We start from the raw sequence: 22,621 nt of genomic DNA on the forward strand, positions 1-22,621 counted from the left end.
TCTTCCTTTCTTTTGTTCCTTCCTTTTCTTCCTTCTTTCCTTTCCTTTCTCTCTCTCCTTCCGTCCTTCCTTCCTTCCTTCCATTTATCTCCTTTACTTTCCTCTCTCACGCCTTTCTTTTTCTTTTCTTCTGGTTCCCCTTCGGTTTTACCCTCCTCCCTCGTCTATATTCTGACTGTTCCTTGATTTTCAGCTCATTACTTTCTACCTTCCGTTTTTCTTCCCCTAGTCTTCCCCTTCCAGATCAACAAGCCCATCCCAGCACTCTGGCCAGCTCCCTTCGACCCCGCCCCTGAGTGTAGGCGTTAGGGGGCGGTGCTGGAGAAACGGCGTGGGGGATGGAGCTAGAGAGAAGGCAAGAGAGAGGAAGGGAGCCAGGAAGGGAGGAAGTCGGGAGCGCGCGCGTAGACGAAACCGGGAGTGCGGACCTCCCGGCTATATCTGCGCCTGCGCAGTGGGATTCCTGGGGCCCGACGGGACGGAGGAGACAAGATGGCGGTGCGAGCGGTTCGGGGGATCGTGAACGGGTCCGCGCCCAATATGTCCAAGACGTCCAAACCCAACCTGGGGCCACACCCAGGGGCCCGGGAGCAGATGCTGGCCGCCAACCGAGACTACCTCTCTCAACCCCGCCTCAGTGAGTACCTGAAGGCAGGGAGCGCCGACCCTTTTCCCCTCCCACCCCCTCACCTGTCTAAGCTGTGGCGGAGGGACTCCATCTCTCTGTAGCTCTCTGCGTCCTCCCTCCTGCGCTCAGAGCGAGCCCCAGGTGTGCTCCCGCGGGAGCCGCCTTCACCCTCCCTCAGTGTATCAGCGCTGCTGGTCCAGGTTTTGGAGAGGAACGGCACCTTCCACCCCCAGCCTGACTCGCTCCTTCTCGTTCCCGGGGCCCTCCACGAAGTAGGGGAGTTTTCCCCGTCCAGGCCTCGGCGACACCTGCTCTCAGCCCTCCCCTGAGCCTTGTACGTTTGTGCTTTGCCATTTCAGGGACCGCAGATCTGTCCCCTACCTCGGGGCTCTCTGGGTGCGCTGAGCTCTAGCTGCCCTTCCTGGCAGAGTGGACAGGTTCTCCCCGGAGGTGGGGACTGGAGAGCCTGAGCTTGGCCTTCGGTGGGGGAGGGAAGCTAGGTCCCGGAGGATGCTTAAGATAAACCTGGAAAGAGCCATCGAGGCCATTCGGCTCAGTGGCGATTTCTCTTCCCTCAGACAAGGAATTTACCTGAAGTCATTCTGCAAAACAGTGACAGAACTGGGACCCAGATCTCCTTGCACTTGTGCTCCTCCCCCCACCTCCTCCTAGTAGGGTATTTGATCTGATTGGAATTATCTGTAGTCTTTTCGTAGCCTGATTGTCTTAGTTCTTTCCTCATCCTCACCCCATACACGTAGAGGTTTATTTGCCATACTCTTTTTTTTTGGGGTGGGGGTGGGGGTGGGGGAGGCGTGCTTTGCGTTGGTCCATGCTGTTGTCATTGCTGTCAAGGCCTTAATACACCATGTTAGGTGAACCAGATTCGTAGCAGAGGAGATGGTTCTCGTTGGGTGAAAGAGTCCAGTTTCACAATAACTACCATGTTCTAGGATTGAAGATGAACCGACTGGATCATATTTAGGATTGTTTGGCAATGCTTTGTTTTTTTATTATGGTGTTTTTTAAATTGGTGAGATCGAATTTTTAAAATTTGTCCCAATTGCTAAAGCAGTTCTCGTCCTTGAGTGGTTCTTTGCTGAAAACAACAAGAAGGGTTTTTGCCAGGGTTTTTCTCCTGTCTGACTAATCAGATCCTGATCACTTAACCGTGTCATGTGACAGCACTGCAGAGTAACCGGGAATGAGAGCAAAGCTGGCCTCATCCGAGATAGGCCCTTTTCAAGGGAAGTCTCATTAAATAGAAAGCAGTTTTTGGAGCCCAATATTATCTAAAGTGAGGGATCCTTGACAAATGTTGCATTAATTTTTTCATAGGTTTGGGAAATGCTTAAGAAGCCTTGTTTTTGTTCATTTCATTTGTTTTGGAGTCTTGGTATCCCCATTTGAGGTTTTCTTGACAAACACTAGAGTGGTTTGCATTTTCTTCTCCAGCTCATTTTACAGATGAGGAAACTGAGTCAAACAAGGGTAAGTGACTTGCCCAAGGTCACACAGCTAGTACATATCTGTGATGTAAGAATCTACTATTATTCAATGCAATTTAACATTCAGCTGGAGAATTGTTGTGTCTCCTGATGGAAAGAATCTTTCCTTTTGAGTCAGGAAAACTGGTACTAATTAGCTATGTGTCTTAGAGCTAGTCAATTATATTTTCTGGCCCTCATGAGGGATTTGAACTAGATGTTTTCCAAGATCTGTTTTAGCTATGTAAATCTTTAAATAAACTCTTTTTTTGGTTGATAATGTTCATATACTTTTCCCCCTCTTTTTGTCAACTTATTTCCAGGAGTGTTTGTAAGAAAAAAAAAATTGCATTAGTAAGGTAAAGTAGTCCCAAAGGGGGATTTGCAGTAATTATTCAGTTTATACTTTGTTTTAAATATCTCCTTTAGATTCTTGAGAGAGATTGAAACTTTTAACCAGAAATTATATATTGTAAATCTGGTCAGTTTTCAGAGTTTGAAATGTTGCATAAACACTATATTAGGAGCATTATCTAAACTTCATGGTCATAGGTCATAAAACCATTTAAACCTCCTAATCCATTGGTTACAGAAATTAGAGCTGGAAAGGATTACAGAGACCTTCTTTCCCAACTTTCTCATTTTATGGATGTGGAAACTGAGGTTTGAGCATGCTTTGTTCTTTAGAGGTTTTAGTATAAGTTAAGTTTCGCCTGGACTATCAAAAAGCTTGGATGGATATCACATGTAGTTTAAAAAATAATGCTAAAATAATTTTTAAAGAAATAGTGGCCATATTATTAGTGCTAGTCACCAGTACTTTTGGAAACATATTGAATTTTGAATTTTTCCTTTTTAAATTTGATTAGTAATATCACCATAAGTGAAATTTGTAACAAATATTTGTTATGAGTATTTTCAAGTCCTTTCTCTGGGAGCCTCACTTAAGCAAATGAAAACTGATACCCAACCCACTGGATTGTTATGAGAGAAGTCATTTGTAAATCTTAAGTTGATACAGAACTGATTTGATTCTTCTGATTAACTGATAATTCTTAGTGGCTAAAGAAAGGGGGTTCCTGATGATGATGACCAAGACCTCTATTGCTTTTGAGATCTTTCTCATAGAAGGTAATCAATGAAGAAATGGTCAGCCAGAAATTAAGTGGAAGGAATTACCAAAAGAGTCAAGGATATGAACTTTCCCAGCTGAATAATATCTAGTGTTTTCAGGTTCACGAAGCACTTAACAGATATTTGTTATCTTCTCTACTACCTTGGGAAATAGCTGCCATTAACATCCTTATTTTACTAATGAGGATACCCAGGTAACCAGAGGTTAAGTGACTTGTCCTAGGTCATACTAATAGGAAATTTCTGAAGTTAGACCTGAACTCAGATCTTCCTGCTTCCAGGTCCAATGCTTCACCCAGCAGTTTTTGTGCTGTGATGAGATACCAATAACAATAAAAATAGTAGCTGATGTTTTATAGCAGTTACTGTATGCCAGGTACTGTGGTAAGTCCTGTACAATCATTATTTCATTTAATCCTCTCAGCAATCTTAGGTGCAATTATTATGCCCATTTTACAGAGGAGGAAACTGAGACAAAAAGAAGTTAAGTGACCTGGCCAAAATCACACAGCTTGTATGTGTGTGAGGCTGTATTTGAACTCAGATCTTCCTGATTTCAGGCCCTGTATTTTCTCTTCTGTGCCACTTAGCTGTGTACTAGGTTTCTCTTATGCCACAGGAGAATTAGAACTTGATTATTTTAAGATCTTGAGTGATTTTCTAAGATGCATAAAGTTTGTGGTTCTTATTCTTTTGGAATAGATCCGTTTCTTTTATTGATCATAACCCAGAGTCAACTTTGTTAAAATTTAGAAATAACCAAAGCTTTACTTGCAATCTTTTAGAACCCTCAAAGTATTGTTTCTAATACTTTGGTATTTGATTCCCCTTTATTATAGAAAAGTTATGAGATACATAATTGCTGTAGATATTGTTTGAATAATGAGTCTGAGGTTAAAAGGGTGGGTCTTATATTGTGCAATTGCCACAGAATTTCCCCCTTGAAAATTTCACAATCATTAAGTAGCTAGGGTATTGTTGGGAAAAACTCTTGCCCTGCCTAGGGTGGGGAAGTGGGAAAATGTCATCTGACCAAACTTTCTTGAGACTTTGAAAAAGGCTGGGTAAATTGTTCCTTGTTTAGATTTAAATATGTAATAGTATGCCTCTTCGAATTAGATCACTGAATATCTAAATTTTTATTTGTACATTTTCTTATCTTGAATTCCTTGGGATCACAAGCTAAAAAGAACTTTTGAGGGTATCTGTTCTAACCCCATTATTTTGCAAATGAGGAAACTGAGGCCCAAAGAAATGAAAACAGATTTATTTATTTATTTATTTGATTGTTTATTATGTGTTTACTATGTGCCATGCATTAAGCTAAGCTCTGGGCATAAAAATAAAAAACCAAGCCTGCTTACCTTCAAGAAGCTCACATTCTAATGGGGGGAAGACAATATGCAAGCAATTAATATTTATTGGTTGACTTACAAACCGGATAAATTGGAAGTAAATTGTCCCTGGTCACATAAACAAAGCCAGGAAGTTCTGATTCCAGGTCCCATGTTCTTTCCACTCAAGTGCTGGTGCTCTATCCACTGCACCACCTAGCTGTCCTATCCCAACACATTCTTGCTGAACATTTCTGAAGAAAGTTTCTTTTTTTCCTTTTGGATGAGAAATGAATGGAAGTACTTGCAAATAGGGTTTGCCTTCCTCTTCCCCCCTTTTTGACATTAACTTTTAAGACAACATGGTAATTGAAATCTTTTCTTAGAGAAGTTATCATGTGGCAAAGAAGTGCTGGTTAAATATTGTTATAGATTAAAATGTAGTGTTAGGTCTCTTTCTCTACTCCGCCTGTTTAAATACATGACTATATAAGTCAGTGTTTCTACCTTTGGGATAGTATTATAGATTTAGATCTAAAACAGGGCTTAATGGGCCTTGGGAGACATTTTACAGATAAGGAAACTAAGACCCTGAGAGACTGAATGACTTTCCCATAGATAGTGTAACCATTCCAATAGTTAACTGCATTCTCTTTGGAACAGAATGTAAGCCTACATGTTTCAAAATGAAGTGCAACATATTTAAGAAGGTGGTGGGAATAGAATTCAGTTTAGCTAATAGTGTTTGAGTTATTTTTAATTCATCAACAACTTAACTGCAGAGCATTCTTAATCATTTTAGCTTTAATTTTTTTTTTCATCTTAAAATTAAGCCTCTGAGAAAGCACTATTCTTATGATTTGAGACCATATTCAGATAATTGGATTTAAAGAAAGAAAAAATGAATAGTCCCACAGGCACTTAAGTTCTTGAAGCCAAACCCTAAAATTAGGAGCCAATTTTTTTTCCAGTTAGAAGCAAAGAAAAACATTTATTTATCTATCTATTGATTTATTTATTTTTAAGGAGGGCAACATATTGCTCTAGGGTACTGATTTCCAACCTAAAGAGGAGCCTTAACTATAAACTCCAAATATTTTCAGTTCTTCTGCCCATTCATTCTTTTTTTTTAAATATTTTATTTTATTTTATTTCATAATAACTTTATATTGACAGAATCCATGCCAGGGTAATTTCCATTTATTCTTTTAACAAGTTTTAAGAACCTAAGTCTGAGTGGAGCAGGAACACACTGATTGCTTTAGTTTTATTCTTTTCAAGTTATTATGTAGTAAAAGTAGTCATGAACAGGAAAAATGTCAATATACTTTACTTTCTCCCACGATTGTATTTTGTCAAAAATATTGGACTTTCCTCCTTTTTTTCCCAGTCCCTAACTCAAAACAGGTCCTAGGTCTAGCTTCTATGAGTTATCTTAGCACCCACTTGAGTCAACCCAGAGATTTGCAGGTTGTCAGATTATTCTGTTGTCCATGGAGTACTGGGACTGGTTACTATATTTGGAAAACAAATCCTTTTTATAATGATAAAATTGATATTTCAGTGAATAGTTCTGCAATTGAATTAAATACAATAAAAACTACTGATTTGGAACATTTTTCTTTGTTAGTGATTTAAGTTCATTAATTTTTTTCTTTTGACTGGATCTGTGATTTCATCAGTTGATGGACTTCTCACTATGGAACTTCTAATACTACTGCACATCAGTTCTTGTTCTGCAATCTTATGAGTTGCCTGGAACATTGAGAGGTTAAGCAAATTTCCCAGGATCATTACATAACCAGTATTTTTTTTTAGAGGTGGTATTTGAACCTAGCTCATTCTTATTTCAAGGTCCGCTCTCTACCCACTACATCATGCTGCCTTTTTTAAGTTCCTAAGAAAATGCAATTTTAAAACTCTGAAACATTGAAATAGCATGAATTTCTACAAATAAAAGTCTCATTATTTTCTCAACAGTTTCATACTCAAGCCATTATAAATAAATCTGTCTTTTTTTCTTTCTTTTTCTTTCTTTTTTTTTTGCTGAGGCAATTGGGCTTAAGTGACTTGCTCAGGCTCACACACCTAGGAAGAAGTGTTAAGTGTCTGAGGTCATATTTGAACTTGGGTCCTCCTGACTTCAGGGCTGGTGCTAACAAATCTGCTTTTTTATGGACTTGTAACACCAAATTTACTTAGGTATATCTGTACAATAAATCTTGCCAAATAAGCAGCAAGTTCATATCAGGAAAAAACATTCCAGCATGACATTATCCAATGTAAAATGGAAGTAAGGACTTAGAATTATAGTTGATAATTAATTAGATATGAGTAGTTAACTTGATGGGGAAAGTGGCTGATTGTACATGATCATTGCAAACTTAATGTTATACTAAAGTACAAAGCGTAACTATAAAATAATGAGCCCAGATCAGAAGCAACTGGAAGCTCTGTTTGCCCTGAGATTCCTTTTGATGGACTAGTAATCCTTTCTTGTCTTCTGGAAACCTACTCATGTTCTCCATTTCCAGGAAATAACCATGACTCATTTTTTCTTTTCTTTCATGATCATACTATTTTTCTTGTGACTGGCAAAACCTTGTGGGTTTTTTTCTCAGCTGTTTCCTCTATTGACACAGATCAGATGAGTTGCTGAACATGAGATTCTGAAGCATTCTTTTTATAAAGTGTCTTTAAGAGGTAGGTCATTTTTTCTAAGAAAAATGAAGTCATGAATAACAGATCTCTTCAAATCCTGAAAGAGCTGATGATTGGTGTCATCTGTTTTTAAAAAATATACAGTTTGGGGGCAGCTAGACTGCGCAATGGATAGAGTGCTGGCCTAAAGTCAGGAGGACCTGCGTTCAAATCCAGCTTCACAAATTTAATACTGCCTAGCTGTATGACCTTGGGCAAGTCACTTAACCCCAGTTGTCTTAGCAAAAAAAAAAAAAAAATACACACAAACCTACACACAGTCTTATTTGGAAAGACTGATTTTTGAATATCAGTTCTGCTTACTTATACCTTGTGTGTCATTGGGCCTGATTTTAAAGATGACTGAGAAAGAAATTGTTAAAACAACCCTTTCCACTTTGGATTAGTTCCAGGTGTATGCAGGTAAATGGATTTTCTGAAGCAAAAAATACACCTCTTATTCTTCAAGTTTAATTTGCATTACTAACACATTTTCCCTCACTTTCTTAAGTCTTGAGTAATAATCAACACAAACATTGATTTGTAGTCTTCTCAGTTCTCAAAGGTATAAATATGCTCACACAAAACATTTAACAGTCATATTACTAATAGCTCATTCCTGAATGACTTGAATTTAAAAGTTTTCCCATATATGAAATCTGAATTTGTGCATACAACTTTGATCCTAGCTGTCCTCAGTTTAACTCCGTAAAATGGGGAAGAAGAGCTTATTTTGGATTATTTGAGCTCTAGAATCCCTTTGAGGCCTAACTCTTTAGATTGTGACTATCTCTAAAAGTTAGTTTGTTAAGTGAAATGAGCTAAGGTCCTTGAAACTTACATGGCATACCAAAATTAGGCAAAATCTTAAACATTCCTCTCTGCTTTTTTCTAGCTACCTCAAAAAGATGACTTTTAAATGAGAGGAATATAGAAATAAAAAAAAATGAAAAGAAAAATAAAAGTTGGAATTTTTGGAGCAAAAAAAATGACTTTCACATAATAGCTTGATGAGATAATTACTGCAAATATTTTATAGTTAAAGAAACTGAGCCTTAGAGAAGTGGTAAAGTGATTTTTGTTCTTAGTGACACAGATAACTATGGATCAGAGCTGGGATTTGAATTCAAATCATCCTACTTCGTATGCAATGTTTTTTTTTTTTTTTTTTTTCTATGATAATTCACTCATTTAGAGTTCTGGTGAATGAAATTTTTGAACATCGTTTTTGCATTATTTGTTATAGAAATAAAAAAAATTGTTGAAGATCTTCTAAAGAGAATGCAAGTTGCTTTGAAATTTTCATAATTTTCTTTATGTTCTAAGGGGAAAAGTTAAGCCCTTTGTGATATACAAAGTTTACATGCACCATTCAGTTCAACAAGCATTCATTGAAGAATGGCATTCTTTAATCTGGTGGCTCAAAACTTAGTTCACACTTAATTGTATAAGTTAAAGAGGGACACTTGTATTTCCAGTCTCATGTTCTTGCAAAATGAGAGTGATAATATCCTTAGTACCTATTTTACTGGTAATTCTGAGATTCAAATAAGATAGAATATATAAAAACTTAAAACTTTATAAATCTCAGAACATTGTCAACATAATCTGCTTATGTTTTTGCTGGGATTTTTTGAGAGTTAGCAGGTCTTGGCCCCTTTTTTGACAAGAATGTTTACATGTATATATCTGTATAGATATTTGTATTTATACTTAAACTTTTTTTTTTCTTCTCAGAGCAAGTACTATATTAAAATACCTTCTATTTGGAGGGTAGGAGTGAGCTCATAATAGATGATAAGCTATATCAACCAAGGAGCACCGTGCTAAGAATAGCTGTTCTTGGAATACATATTTAAAATGGAAAATAGGTGTTGCCCTCAAAGAACTTATGTTCTAATGGGAGCTCAGTTTGTATATATATATTTGTATTTAGTGATGGGGGTTAGAACTGTGTTTCAGTGGTAGGTACAGCTCTCAAATAAGCATACTCCCTTTACTAATGCAGATCTGTCTCTACACCTTTCTGAAGAGAGTTGCTTAAGAAGATAAGAGGATTAAATGGTGTGTGTGTGTGTGTGTGTGTGTGTGTGTAAATAATTTAAGGTAATTTTAGAAGAGAAGACACTGGGCTAACAGACTGGTAAAGGCTTTCTAGGTTGGCTGTAAGTTTTAATAGGTAGAAATTAAGAGGGAAAGGATTCTAGGCAACAGCAAATACATGGGATTAGGAAATGATGTGGAAGATGGAAGGAACAGCAAAGTGACCAGTTTGTAGCTGGACCATAATGGATGGAGTAGAGGATATTATGTAAGAAAGTTAGAAACAAGGACCAGAATAAATGCCATTTCCCAGCTGTAAATCACATCTTACCTCTGAAGTCCTCAAGAATTCAAATGCTGATGTTAAAATTTTTTGCTCCTATTGTTAGACACTTTTATTTTTGCTTGGAGTCTTCTTCCAAAATTCCTAGACTTCAGAGAACTTAAGCAAGTGAGAAATTCCTAACATGTTAATAGCTTCTTGTAAACTATTTCATGCCTTCTAGAACTTTAAAAATGTGTTTGTTTTACATTTTCTGATTATGTAGCTTGCTGACATTTGTATTTATCAGAGATCTATAGTAAGAAACTTTTATGGAATTCTTTATATTTTTATTTTCCATTGTAGTTAAAGAGTTGCCAAGATTGGAGGATTTTTTTTTTAATTTCTTAAAATGAAAACCACTAATTTGAGTTATACTAAGAATATATTGTAAACAAGGCATAGCTGGAAAATGTCAGAATCATGTTATAGAGTGAATGAATTAGTAAAAAGACATATTAAGTGCTGCCATGTGCTAGAATCAGGGGTCCTAACTTTTTAAATAGGGGGCCAGTTCACTGTCCTTCAGATTGTTGGAGGGCCAGACTATAGTAAAAACAAAAACTTTGTTTTGTGGGCCTTTAAATAAAGAAACTGCATAGGCCCTGGGTGAGGGGGGATAAACATCCTCAGCTGCTGCATCTGGCCTGCGGGGCTGTAGTTTGAGGATCCCTTTCTAGATTATGGGAATATAAAGTCTAAATGAGAAACACTCCCTTACCTCTAGAAGTTTACATTCTAAAGAGAGAACATTATACATTTAGGAGTAGGGATTTGGGGTAGGAGATTGATTTGGTCTAGGAAATTACAAGGGGTAAGTGGAATTACTAGCAATTGTTTAGTTTCTTTCAGGGATAATAGTATGGATTTGATCTTTGTTCTCAGATCAAGAGGTGGTAATTAGAAGGGGAAAAGGGACAGATTATTGACTAGCTTTGGGACAAGGCAACATGGTGGGTATGGAGCAGTCTAGATATGCTGACGAGTTGGAAGGGACCTCAGAGGTCACCTAGTCCAACTACCTGATTGGGAAATATTTCCTGGGGAAGCAGTCATGTGGTCTTCAAGACTTCTAATGATAGAATTTGCTTCCACAGAAGGTAAGCTTTTTACCTCCACTTTCAGCTAGTTGTAATTTTCCTTTAGAAGCCAAAATCTGCCCATTCATTGCTCCTTGGTTCTCCCTTCTGGGACCATAAAGTAGTCTGGTCAAACATCCATATTACAGCTCCAGATACTTGATTTCCATGGTATCATATTACCCTTAAGTGTTCTATACTTTGGGATAAATACCTTACTTCAAATTTCAGTATGGCACAATTTTAGTAACTTCATCATTTAGTATCATTCATCTTACCCTCAGATGTACAAGTTAATTCCTTCCTAAAATGTAACCACTTAACCGTCACATCAAACTCTAGATATGATCTAATCCCAGGGCAAGGACTGTTCTCTTCATAGTTTTTCAGATGAGATCTGTATTAAGGTAAAGATGCAAATGTTGTTTAAAGAGACTCAGGCTCTTTTCACTCCTCAATTTCAGTAGCAATTGTCAGTGGACATAAGAAACTTTTTCTCCTTCAGTTCATTTCATGTAATTGACAGCATAATCTTAAATCATAAATTTTAGCATATCTCTGAGGCATCATGGTACTTTTTGCTGCTTTGGGAATCAAAGGTCTGAATTCAGATCCTGTCTCTGATTATTGTCTTGGGCAAATCACAATTCTTCCTTTGTACTTTTAATTCATGGTATGCTTCTGTAGTTTGAATTGCCAAGATTAAAGGATTTTTTTTAATCTCTGAAAATGAAGGCTGCTAACTTGAATTGTACTAAGGATATGTTAATGGGATACAGTTAAAAAATGTCAGAATCTTTGATCCTCAGTTTCCTCATTAGTAAACTGAAAGAGTTTAACCAAATGGCTTCTGAGAGCCCATTTAATTATGGATCTATAATCTTATGATTTTAGTCAAAAAACTTTGTCTCTTGGATAAAATACATCTTTTTAAGCTTTGGTATTTAAAGCCCATTTAATAACTGAATGATGGCATTTCTATGTTACCATTTGCTGAGGGATCTCCCTAAGCATTTTTCATAGTGGAGGAGATAAACCAATGGCTATGTCTGTTTTGTGCATTGAATACCATTTTTAGAAGAATATCTGTTGCTTACATTTTGGGGGAGATTCTAGACATGAATACTCAAGTATTATTTTAGACATTTTCCCCAGAACTATATTCTGGAATGGAGGCAGTCAGAGCCCCAGAACAAAATATAACCTCCCTTGAAGCGTTAGGCTCTCCCTAAATTAACATAGCAAGACCCTTAACTTCAGTTTGTCTTAATCCATTGGGAAAAAAAAATTGGCAAACCACTCTATCCTAAAGGAATGTCCATGGTCTGTTTGGTCCATGAGGTCACAAAGAGTTGGATGTGACTGAGTGATTGAACAGTTAACTATAACAGACCATATTTAGAGATGAGCCATATTTGGAAAGGAAAGGCCTTACTTAGTTCCCAGTCTGATTTATACCTACCTTTTTAGGCTTTTTACATATTAGTCACCTTTATAAATGCTTTGTTGCAGCCAAACTGGCCTACTTTTCTTATGGAAACGATTCTTCTTACCTAAATAGCTTTATTTATTTTTCTTTCTTTAAAAGGTTTTTTGTTTGTTTGTTTGTTTGTTTTTGTTTTTGTTTTTTTTTTCTGAGGCAATTGGGGTTAAGTGACTTGCCCAGGGTCACACAGCCAGGATGTGTTAAGTGTCTGAGACCAGATTTGAACTTTGGTCTTCCTAGCTGCCCCATCTTTAGCTTTCCTCAAGGCTTCTTCATAGTCTTTTAGTTGTTTATATATGATATATACATACATGATAATTTCAGTGCTTTCTTTTTTCTCTTCAAATTATTTTGTCTATATTTACTTTTTTTTACATATATTCAGAACCCCTTCTTCAAGTAGATTGTAAACTCCTTGAAGACAGGGACTGTTTTCTATTTACTCTTAATACCTAAGATGTAGTAGATAGTTAATAAATGAATGTGTTTGGTACCACCAACTAGGACATATTTTTGTTAATGTTCAGTGGTTTCAGTCATGTCAATTCTTTGTGACACCATTTGAGATTTTCTTCACAGAGATAGTAGAGTGTTTCCCATTTCCTTCTCTAGTTCATTTTACAGATGAGGAAACTGAGGTAAACAGAGGGAAGTGACTTGGCTTAAGGTCACATAACTAGTATCTGAGGCCAAGATTTGAAATCAGAAGTATGTCTTCCTTACTTCAAGCCCTATATTCTATCTGCCCTGGGACATAGTAAATAAATGTGAGATTGAATTAAAATGCCGCATTCTCTCGACAGGTTTTTAATTCTATGGATTCATAGTGAACCTGAAGTCCATTAAAACCTTACTTAAGATTATTTTCACATCAACTGATTGTATAGCCATGTTTTTGTCTCATAATTTCAAATTGTAGGGCTTCCTATTCCCTCTGTTTTTTGTGTTTTTATCTTATTGGATTCTGCCTGCAGTCCTGGTCTGCTGTAGTTAACTGTTACCATTTTTCTTTTCAGCATACAAAACAGTATCAGGAGTCAACGGTCCTTTGGTAATCTTAGATCAAGTTAAGGTAAATATTGCTCTCTTTCTGATGCTTTTTTTGGTTTTTAAAGAAATTAAAAGGTATATTTAAATCCTAATTTGCACATTAGAAAAAATAAATGAATGGTTTTGAACTGGTGATTGACTTAAACAAGTCTTTTTCTAAAGTGACTATATATGAATTGGGTAAGATTAAGCTAATCATAAATTGGTATTTCATCCAAACACAGCTGTATATATCTTTATTACCATTATTAGCTTCAGAAAAAAAAAATTACTCTATAAAGTGTAATAAAAAACTGAGTTAAACATTCTGTCTCAGATTGCAAGAATAAAATGTTATCAGGAAATGACTGAATAAATTGTGATATATGAAGGTAATGGAATATTATTGTTCTATAAAAAATGATGAGCAAGCTGATTTTAGAAAAGCTTGTAAAGATTTACATGAACTGATGGTGAGTGAAATAAACAGAATCACAAATATATTGCATACAATAATGGCAAGAATGTGCAATGATCAACTATGAAAGACTTGATTCTTCTCAGTGTTTCAGTGATTCACGGCAATCCCAATAAATTTGGGATAGAAAACATTATCTGAATCCAGAAAAAGAACTATGGAGATTAAATGTAAATCAACACGTTATGTCCACATCTTTTTTCTGTTTTTTTTTTTTTTTCTCTCATGGTTTTTCCCTTTTATTCTGAGTTTTCTCTCCCATGATTCATAAAGAAATGTGTATTTTAGAAAGTTAATATATATGTATAACCAGAAAAAAAATTTTTTAAATGTTATCAAGGAAATAAGTCTATAAATTGCAATTCATGTCTTTCTAGAAAGAGGAATGGAAAAGGGAGTTTGTCTTTTCAACTTTATTACTGAAGGTTAAAAAGTTAAAAGATTATATTTAGCATTGGAAGAAACCTCAGATTCATTTGACCTAATTTATTTTTACAAATGTGAAAACTGATACCCAGAAAATTCCCCAAAGTGTGTTACCCATGTAGCTAATAAATAATACATGATTTAACAGAATGTTGAATTCTGAGTCAAAGAACCATATTTTTTGTCAAGTCAGGTATAAAAAGGCAATCATATTAAAATTTTTAGATCCATTCAAATATTTATAGACAAATGGAGTATGTATTGTTTAGTCATGTCCAACTCTTCTTGGCTCCGTTTGTGGTTTTCTTGGGCAGAGATATTGTAATGGTTTATCATTTCCTTCTCCAGCTTTTTTAAAGATGAGGAAACAGGCAAAATAGGGTCTTACAGCTAGTAAGTCTTGAGGCTGGATTTAAACTCCATTCTTTCTAACTTAAGGCCCTATCCTCTAAACACTTTGTTAGCTAGTTGGCTCTCATTTCATTGAGGCAAATATTATTTATTTACAAGCTTCAATTATTTTGTTGAAATACAGCTCTACAAAGTGTTCATGTATAATATACAAATATTTTCTTTTAAGTTCTTATCTTTCAATTTAGGAACCAGAAATAAGGACTTTAAAGGAACAGTTTTTGTAAGTGAATTTGTGTAATGGATCTCTTCTGGCTTCCTTAGTTTTGTTCCAAGTAGAGATAAATATGTGGGTATGATGTAAAAGATCTTTAATCTTTTGAGTAACTTGGTCCCTATTAGCAGTGTCGTGAAGCCTATGAACCTCTTCTTGGATTATTTTTAAATGCACAAAATAAAATACATAGGATGAAAAAATAAAATAATTAAATTGTTAATTTTTTAAAAGTTTTTAAAGTGTAGATTAAAATTCCATGGTAGATGGATTTCTTTTATGTACATCTATAAATATGGATTATTGTGCCTTTGTCATAGTTTGAATATAAGCTTTGCCCTTCTCTGCCACATATAATGGCATAATTTCTAATAGGGAAAAATATAAATTTATGGTAAAGAATTATGTAACTTAGTTTAGGATAGGACTTATTTTACATAAGGCAGATTTGAGGGGACAGTCTAGTTTCAAAACAGCATATAATACACATGATTTTTTATAATATATTTCTTGGTGAGAAGAAACTAACTATATATGTATATATAACAACAACAAAAAAAAGAATTCCTTTGGAATGTTTGTCAGCATAGTATTTAAATTGTTTTTAAACTGGTATGATCACATTTTATATTTTAGCTTTTGTTTTCTTATAAATTCAGTCATATTTGGATAGTTTAAGAGCTCTAGTCATAAGTTAAGGTTCCAAGATAACTGTCTTAGACACGATAAGCCATAATTCTTGTTAAAGAAGAAAGTGCCATTGGCTAGACATACAGATGAAATTTGACTCTTATTCATATGAGTATGTCTATGAATTTACCTTTGACAGAATTCTTAAGATTTTAAATTGGTTGAGAACATATATTAAGTACGATATATAGAAAACCTTCAGGAGCTTTAGAACTTAGATTTTTTTTTTTTTAATTTTTAAACTTTATTTTTTCTTTTTAGTTTCCCAAATATGCTGAGATCGTCCTCTTAACCTTACCTGATGGCACAAAGAGAAGTGGTCAGGTTTTAGAAGTTAGTGGTAGCAAAGCAGTAGTTCAGGTAAGTAGCACCATAATTGGTCAGTGATGTTTTTTCTTCACATATCTTTGTAGTCAGTCAATTTAGTAATTTATTTTTGTTTGTAATCATTTAAAAATCAGCTTGGAAAGAAGGGTACTAAAGGTCAGAAGTTGTCATTCTTTTGCTTTTGCCAAGAAACTGTCATCTGTAGTCTTATCTGCTATCCATTAGGTAGTAAAATACATTTTTTTCGGGGGAGGGAGTGGTGGTGCTAATGGTGGGGGGTGAGTGAAGAATGAACTGGATTATCACAAAGGGAATTAAAGTCTAGAGCCCTTGTAATTTATGGGGACAAGGAGAAACTTAAGGATAATTGAGAACATTGACCTGAGGAAAACGTTTTGGTATTCATGATACCCCTCTTTGAAAGAGCCTTATTTGAGAGTTTGTTTTGGGAAAGTGGGATTAAAACAGTAATAGAGAATGGAAATCATAGGCAGGCAGATTTCTGCTTAATCTATAGAAGAATTTTCAGATTGTTAGAACTGACCAAAATGTATTGGACTGGTGAGGTTACAGTTGTTACAGCACATTATATTACATAATTTTGTAAAACACTTTCATTAACCAGAACCCTATGATGTAGGTAATGCACTTAGTATTATTCCCATTTTTGTAGGAAACTGGCTCGCAATAAATTATTTTGCCTTATGTCATAATTAATAATATAGATGGACTCAAATGTGCATAAAAAAAACCCGTATTCTATTGCCTCTGTTACATCTCTTTTATTTTGGTAGGTTTTTGAAGGGACTTCAGGTATAGATGCCAAGAAGACTGCCTGTGAATTTACGGGAGATATTCTTCGAACACCAGTGTCTGAAGATATGCTTGGTATGTAATAAATAGTATTTCTTATTTTGAGTTGAGCTATTTTTTCCTTATCAGAACTATGCTTTTTGAAACCAGATACCTAGTTCATGTAGCTATTTTATTACTCTTTTTTTATACAGGTCGAGTTTTTAATGGTTCTGGGAAACCTATTGACAGAGGCCCAGTTGTTCTAGCTGAAGACTTTCTTGACATTATGGGTAGGTATTAATTTTCAGGAAGTAGAATAAATTGACCTTTTAGGGAAGTTAGTGTTATAACTTTATCTCCTTGGGAATCTAAAGCTATAGCTATTTTGGTGACATTGGGAAAATTCCACTCTCCATCCCCTCCAACATCACCTAAGATGCCCTTCAGTGTAGTGATAGGTGAATAAGGGCCCTCTTCTTTTCTTCCCTCTTTAAAATAAGTTTTTTAGTAATGTTTTGTGTTTCTTCATCATCATTTCCCCCATCATCTTCTCCTGCTCCCCCTTTTTTGGTTTTGTTTAAGTGAGACAGATGCTTGCACAGAATAAACAGGCATAGATGAATTGCTGTCTGCATCAGTGACCTACAATATCTCCCCTTCAAAAAAAATCTCCAGTATTCCATACGTCACTATTTTAGTACTTTTATCCTTTTACTCTTCACTCACGTTCACCACTTTGGTGTTTTCTTGAATTCCCTTTTCTCTCTTACTTTATGTATCTAATCAGTTGTCATATCTTGTTATTTCTCTCTGACATATTTTGTCTCTTCCACTTCTTGCTATTCACATAGCCAACTCCCAAATTCAAGTCATTCTTTCTTGCCTACATTATTGCAGTTGCCTTCTAATTAGGCTTCTTTTCTCAAGTATTTCCCCTTTACAATCCACCCAGCTACCAATGATATTCCTAAGTCATAGGTCTGACCATGTTAAACAATTTCCTATTTAATAAATTCCAATGATTTGGTTACTTGTTGACAGGAACAAATATTATTTCATTTTGTCTCTTTCTATTTTTGTAATGTAATTGTTAGTATAGTAATGCACATCTTATTCATAAACAAGTGAATATACAGTATTTTGGGTGCGTGCTTAAATATTTTTTTACTGATTGGATGCATGTCAAAATCTTGTCCACTGTTCTAGATATATGAAATCACATGTGCAGAGGGGGGAAAAATCCCTGTTGTTTTTTCCATAAGAAGCGTGAATTTAATTTTAATTTAATTCACTATGTGAGAACAGAAAACACTTAACTGAAATGTTTTTTAAGAGATTTACCCCCAAAACACTATGTAATATTCACAATTGATGTTTTTGAAATGAGTATCATGGATATTACAACCATAGTTTTGAAATCAGGAATATGTTCCTGTTTTAGCTTTTATTTTTCTCATGGGAATGGGTTAGTGCAACCACATACATTTTGTTACACTATAAGGAATTATATTATATTTTTTTTGTTAAGCTGAGTTGGAAAGCTAAAAGTGAACTGAAATGTAGAGGAAAATGATCATGTGCATCATGTGTACTAAGATCTTGTGGAAGTTTTTTTTACTATCTTGACAGTTGATTGTTAATTTTTTCCCCCTTTTAATTCTCTTTTTTTCCTTTTAATTTAATATTTTAGGGACAGTTACATGACATAGTGGATAGAACACTGGCCCTGAAATCAGGAGGACTTTGGTTCAAAGGGTATATAGACCTTTGGACATAGTTTCAAATTGCTTTAGAGTAGGGTTGAATAAATTACATTTCACCAGCAGTACATTGGTGTCTCGATTTTCTCGTATCTCTTCCAATATTTGTCATTTTCCTTTTCTGTCATATTAGCCAATCTGATAGGTATGTGGTGTTAGATCAAAGTCATTTTAATTTGCATAATTTCCTAATTAATAGTGATTTAGAGCATTTTTTATGACTATAGATAACTTTGATTACTTTGTCTGAAAACTGCTTGTTCATATCCTTTGACCATATATTAATTGCGGAATGGTTCTTCTATAATTTTGGCTCAGTTCTTTATATATTTGATAAGTGAAGTCTTTCTCAGAGAAACTTCAACTGTAATTTTTTTTCACATTTATGATTACCATGTATTTCCCTCCATCCAGTTTCCTCCTGTAACCTACTCTCTCTTCTCACCTTGGCCATTGTCAAAAGTGTTTTGCTTCTGACTTTTACTTCCCTCAATCCTCTCCTTTTTTCAGTGTCCTTCACCTTCCTTTCTTCCCCCCTTATATTCTTCCCTTCCTATTTTCCTGTATGGTAAGATCCTGTATGGATATAGATTTCTACGTCCAACTGAGTGTGTATATTATTTGCTCTTTGAGCCACTTCCGATGAGAGTGGACTCCCCTTTTCTTCCACGTTCCTCTCCATTGTAAAATCGTTTTATGCCTTTTTTATGTCAGATAATTTACCACATCCTGGCTTTTCATTTCCCCTTCTTACAATGCATTTCTCTATCTCACCCCTTAATTTTTATAATTTAGATAATTATTCCATCATATTCAGCTCACAAAATGCCCTCTGTCTATGTTTACTTCTAACTGCTCTAATAAGAGAATTTTTAAGTGTTAGAAATATCATTTTCTCATGTAGGAATGTAAACAGTTTAACCTTACTGGATTTCTTATGATTTCTCTTCTTTATTTTTATATTCTTCTCGAGTATTGTGTTTGAAAGTCAGATTTTCTATTCAGATCTTGTCTTTCCATCAGGAATGTTTGAAAGCCTCTTATTTCATTGAATTATCATTTTCCTCCCAAAGGATTATACTCTGTTTTTTTTTTTTGTTGTTGTTGTTGTTTTTTTTTTTTTTTTTTTTTTGTATAGTTGATTGTTGGTTATAATTCTAGCTCCTTTGCTCTCTGGAATATCATATTTCAGGTCCTCTGATCCTTTAAGCTGCTAAATCCTGTGGTATCCTAACGGTGACTCCTCAATATTTATATTGTTTTTTTCTGATTTACTTGCAATATTTTTTCTTTGACTTGGGAGCATTGGAATTTGGCTATAACTTTCCCGGGCATTTTCATTTTGGGATATCTTTCAGTTGGTGATTGGTGTAGAATCTTTTCAATGACTATTTTACCATTTGGTTGTAGGATATCAGTAGTTTCCCTTGATAATTTCTTGAAAGATGATGTATAGCATCTTTTTTTTTATCATGGTTTTCAGATAATTTGAAAAAATTTTTTTCCCCCTGAGGCAATTGGGATTAAGTGACTTGCCCAGGGTTACACATCTAGGAAGTGTTAAATATGAGACGAGATTTGAACTCGGGTCCTCCTGACTTCAGGGCAGGTCCTCTAGCCACTGTACCACCTAGCTGCCCTTAAATCTGAAAATTCTTAAGCAATCTCTCCTGGATTTATCTTCCAGATCATTTATTTTTCCAATGAGATACTTCACATTTTCTTCTAACTTTTCATTCTTTTAATTTTGTTTTATTGTTTCTTGATGACTCATGTAGTCATTAGTTTTCCACTTATTGAATTTTATTTTTAAGGCATTTTCTTCAGTGAGCTTTTCTTCTTTTCCATTTAGCTAATTCTACTTTTCAAGAAATACTTTTCTTCATTTAACTTTTATAACTTTTTTTTCTGTTGGATCAATTCTGCTTTTTAAGGCATTCTTCTCTTTACTGGATTTTTGTGTCCTTTTTGTTTTTGAATCATTTGCCTTATTGTGGTTTTTAAAGATGTTAGTCTAGATTTTTTATGCCTTCTTTATCAAGCTGTTGGTTCTTTTTTTCATGATTTTCCTGCAATCACTCTCTTGTATCTTCCTAATTTTTCCTCTGTCTCTCTTATTTGATTTTTAAAATCCTTTTTGAGCTTTTCTATGGCCTTATACCAATTCATCAATATATTTTTTTTTCTTTAGACTTTGCATGTAGCAATTTTGACTTTGTTTTCTTCTGAGTTTGCACTTTCATTTTTCTCTGTCACCATAGTAACTACACTCTATTTATAGTCAGGATCTTTTTCAGTTATTTGCTCATTTTTCCAGTCTATATCTTGACTTAATTCTGTATTAAAACGGGACTCTGCTTCCAGTGTAGAAGGGTTACTGTCTCAAGCGTCAGGATTTTTGCGTAGCTGTTTCAGGGATAATTCTAAGCACCTATGAGTTTTCCATTCTTCTAAGATGGTATGATTTAGGGAGAGGTGTATTTATTGTTCTCCAGGCCTGTGTTCTGGTTTGTGAGTGACCCCAAGCACTCTTCTGCTCAAGAATTGTGACCAGGGTTCCAATTCCCCTGGAACCACTAGCTCTAGGTACTAGTACTCCTTGTCTTGGTACTGAGGATTCTAGCCTAGATTCAGTTGTGATTAATTCCTGGTTTAGCAGAGGAACCCCTGTAATCTTCCTTCTGATCAGTTGTCTAACCTCCTTAATGGCTGTGGGTAGAAAAGTCTACGAATCACCACTATTAACTACTGATTCATTCACCCTCCAGATCTACAGGTGGTTTGCTGGGGTATAGCATGCACTATGCTCTATTCTCAATTCAGTGCGACAGACCTTTCCTGCCAACCTCCCAAGTGTCTTGGGTTGGAAAATGGTTTCAGCCTATCTTTTTGTGCCTTTTGCTGCTTTAAGATTTGTTTTGAGGCATTATTTAAAGTTTTTTGGTGGAGTCTTGAGGAGATCTCAGGAGGTTCTTTGCCTTTTCTCTGTGATTTTGGCTTTGCCTCTCTGATTATTGATCTTTTTTTGAATATTATGGAGATAGGTTTTTTTCTTTTATGTTTATTGAATAGGACAGCCAATCAACCCTCAATGTCGAATCTACCCTGAGGAAATGATTCAAACGGGCATTTCAGCAATAGATGGCATGAACAGCATTGCTAGAGGGCAGAAAATTCCCATCTTTTCTGCTGCTGGCTTACCCCATAATGAGGTGAGTGCTTAAATAACTTCCTAGCACCAGAATTGTATTAGGAAAGAAATTCTGGAAGTTTATTTTAATGAATAAGAGAAACATGATTTTTTAAAAAAATTACCATATTGTGAAGTCTATCAAACTCTGCCTTAGTTTCAGTTCTGCTGTCTTATAAAATATTTGTAGGTTGGCCAGTCTTAAGAAGAGACTTACATGGGGCAGGTACGGTGGTGCAATGGATAGAGCACCAGCCTTGAAGTCAGGAGGACCTGAGTTCAAATGTGACCTCAGACACTTAACACTTCCTAGCTGTGTGATCCTGGGCAAATCACTTAGCCCAATTGCCTCAGGAAAAAAAAAAAAAAGATCTACAATATCTTACTAGTTTTTAAGCCATCTAAAAGAAATTCTAATGGTCTAATATAGAATCTCAGAGTTTCTTTATAATTTCTTTATAATTATCATTATTTCTTGATTTCTTTATAATAATCATTAGATTGCGGCTCAGATCTGTCGTCAGGCTGGTTTGGTGAAGAAATCCAAAGATGTCATGGACTATAGTGAAGAAAATTTTGCGATTGTATTTGCTGCTATGGGTGTAAGTATAATTTCTAGTCTGTGGAAACATTTAAAGCTGTTGACTTTGGTTATTGAAATGGTGGACTAAATATCAAGTTGACTCTGGAAGAAGTTAAAAATGATTCTTTTAGTAAAACTTGCATTTTGCTGTATATTGAAGTATAGCCATAGTCTATCACTACCATAGATTTTAGCAGGTGGATTGTTTTGACTTTTTATTTGATTTAAAATGTCCATGAATAAAAATTTGAATTGACTGAAGTTAATTGTACCATGTTCTGCCATTTGCCCTAGGCACTGAGAGACAAAATAAAGGCTGACCTTTAGTGTTCCAAATTGCATGTGATCTATTCTTCAAAAAGCCAAGCCCTTGAAATATAGTGGCTTTTTACTCCTTGTTGACCTTAAGAGAAAAATGTGTTACAGATATTTGAGTAAAATTGGAAAAAATCAGTTCAGATCCAAATTGGACTTTTCTTGGACATATTTCAAAAATTTTCATCTC

General features: G+C 35.3%; 1 protein-coding gene across 1 annotated transcript in view; it reads left to right on the forward strand.

Annotated features, from left to right (window-relative positions):
* The first annotated feature begins 379 nt into the window (after positions 1-379).
* Positions 380-22,621, forward strand: part of ATP6V1B2 (ATPase H+ transporting V1 subunit B2) — a 30,937-nt gene continuing 8,695 nt past the window's right edge. The window contains exons 1-7 of the mRNA XM_051975656.1: positions 380-637; positions 13,230-13,285; positions 15,723-15,821; positions 16,583-16,676; positions 16,796-16,873; positions 21,416-21,555; positions 22,034-22,135. Coding sequence (XP_051831616.1) covers positions 493-637; positions 13,230-13,285; positions 15,723-15,821; positions 16,583-16,676; positions 16,796-16,873; positions 21,416-21,555; positions 22,034-22,135 — 714 coding nt within the window. The 5' untranslated portion in view covers positions 380-492. The remainder of the gene's footprint in view (positions 638-13,229; positions 13,286-15,722; positions 15,822-16,582; positions 16,677-16,795; positions 16,874-21,415; positions 21,556-22,033; positions 22,136-22,621) is intronic.

Source organism: Antechinus flavipes, chromosome 2, assembly GCF_016432865.1.
Source record: "Antechinus flavipes isolate AdamAnt ecotype Samford, QLD, Australia chromosome 2, AdamAnt_v2, whole genome shotgun sequence".
NCBI lineage: Eukaryota > Metazoa > Chordata > Mammalia > Dasyuromorphia > Dasyuridae > Antechinus > Antechinus flavipes.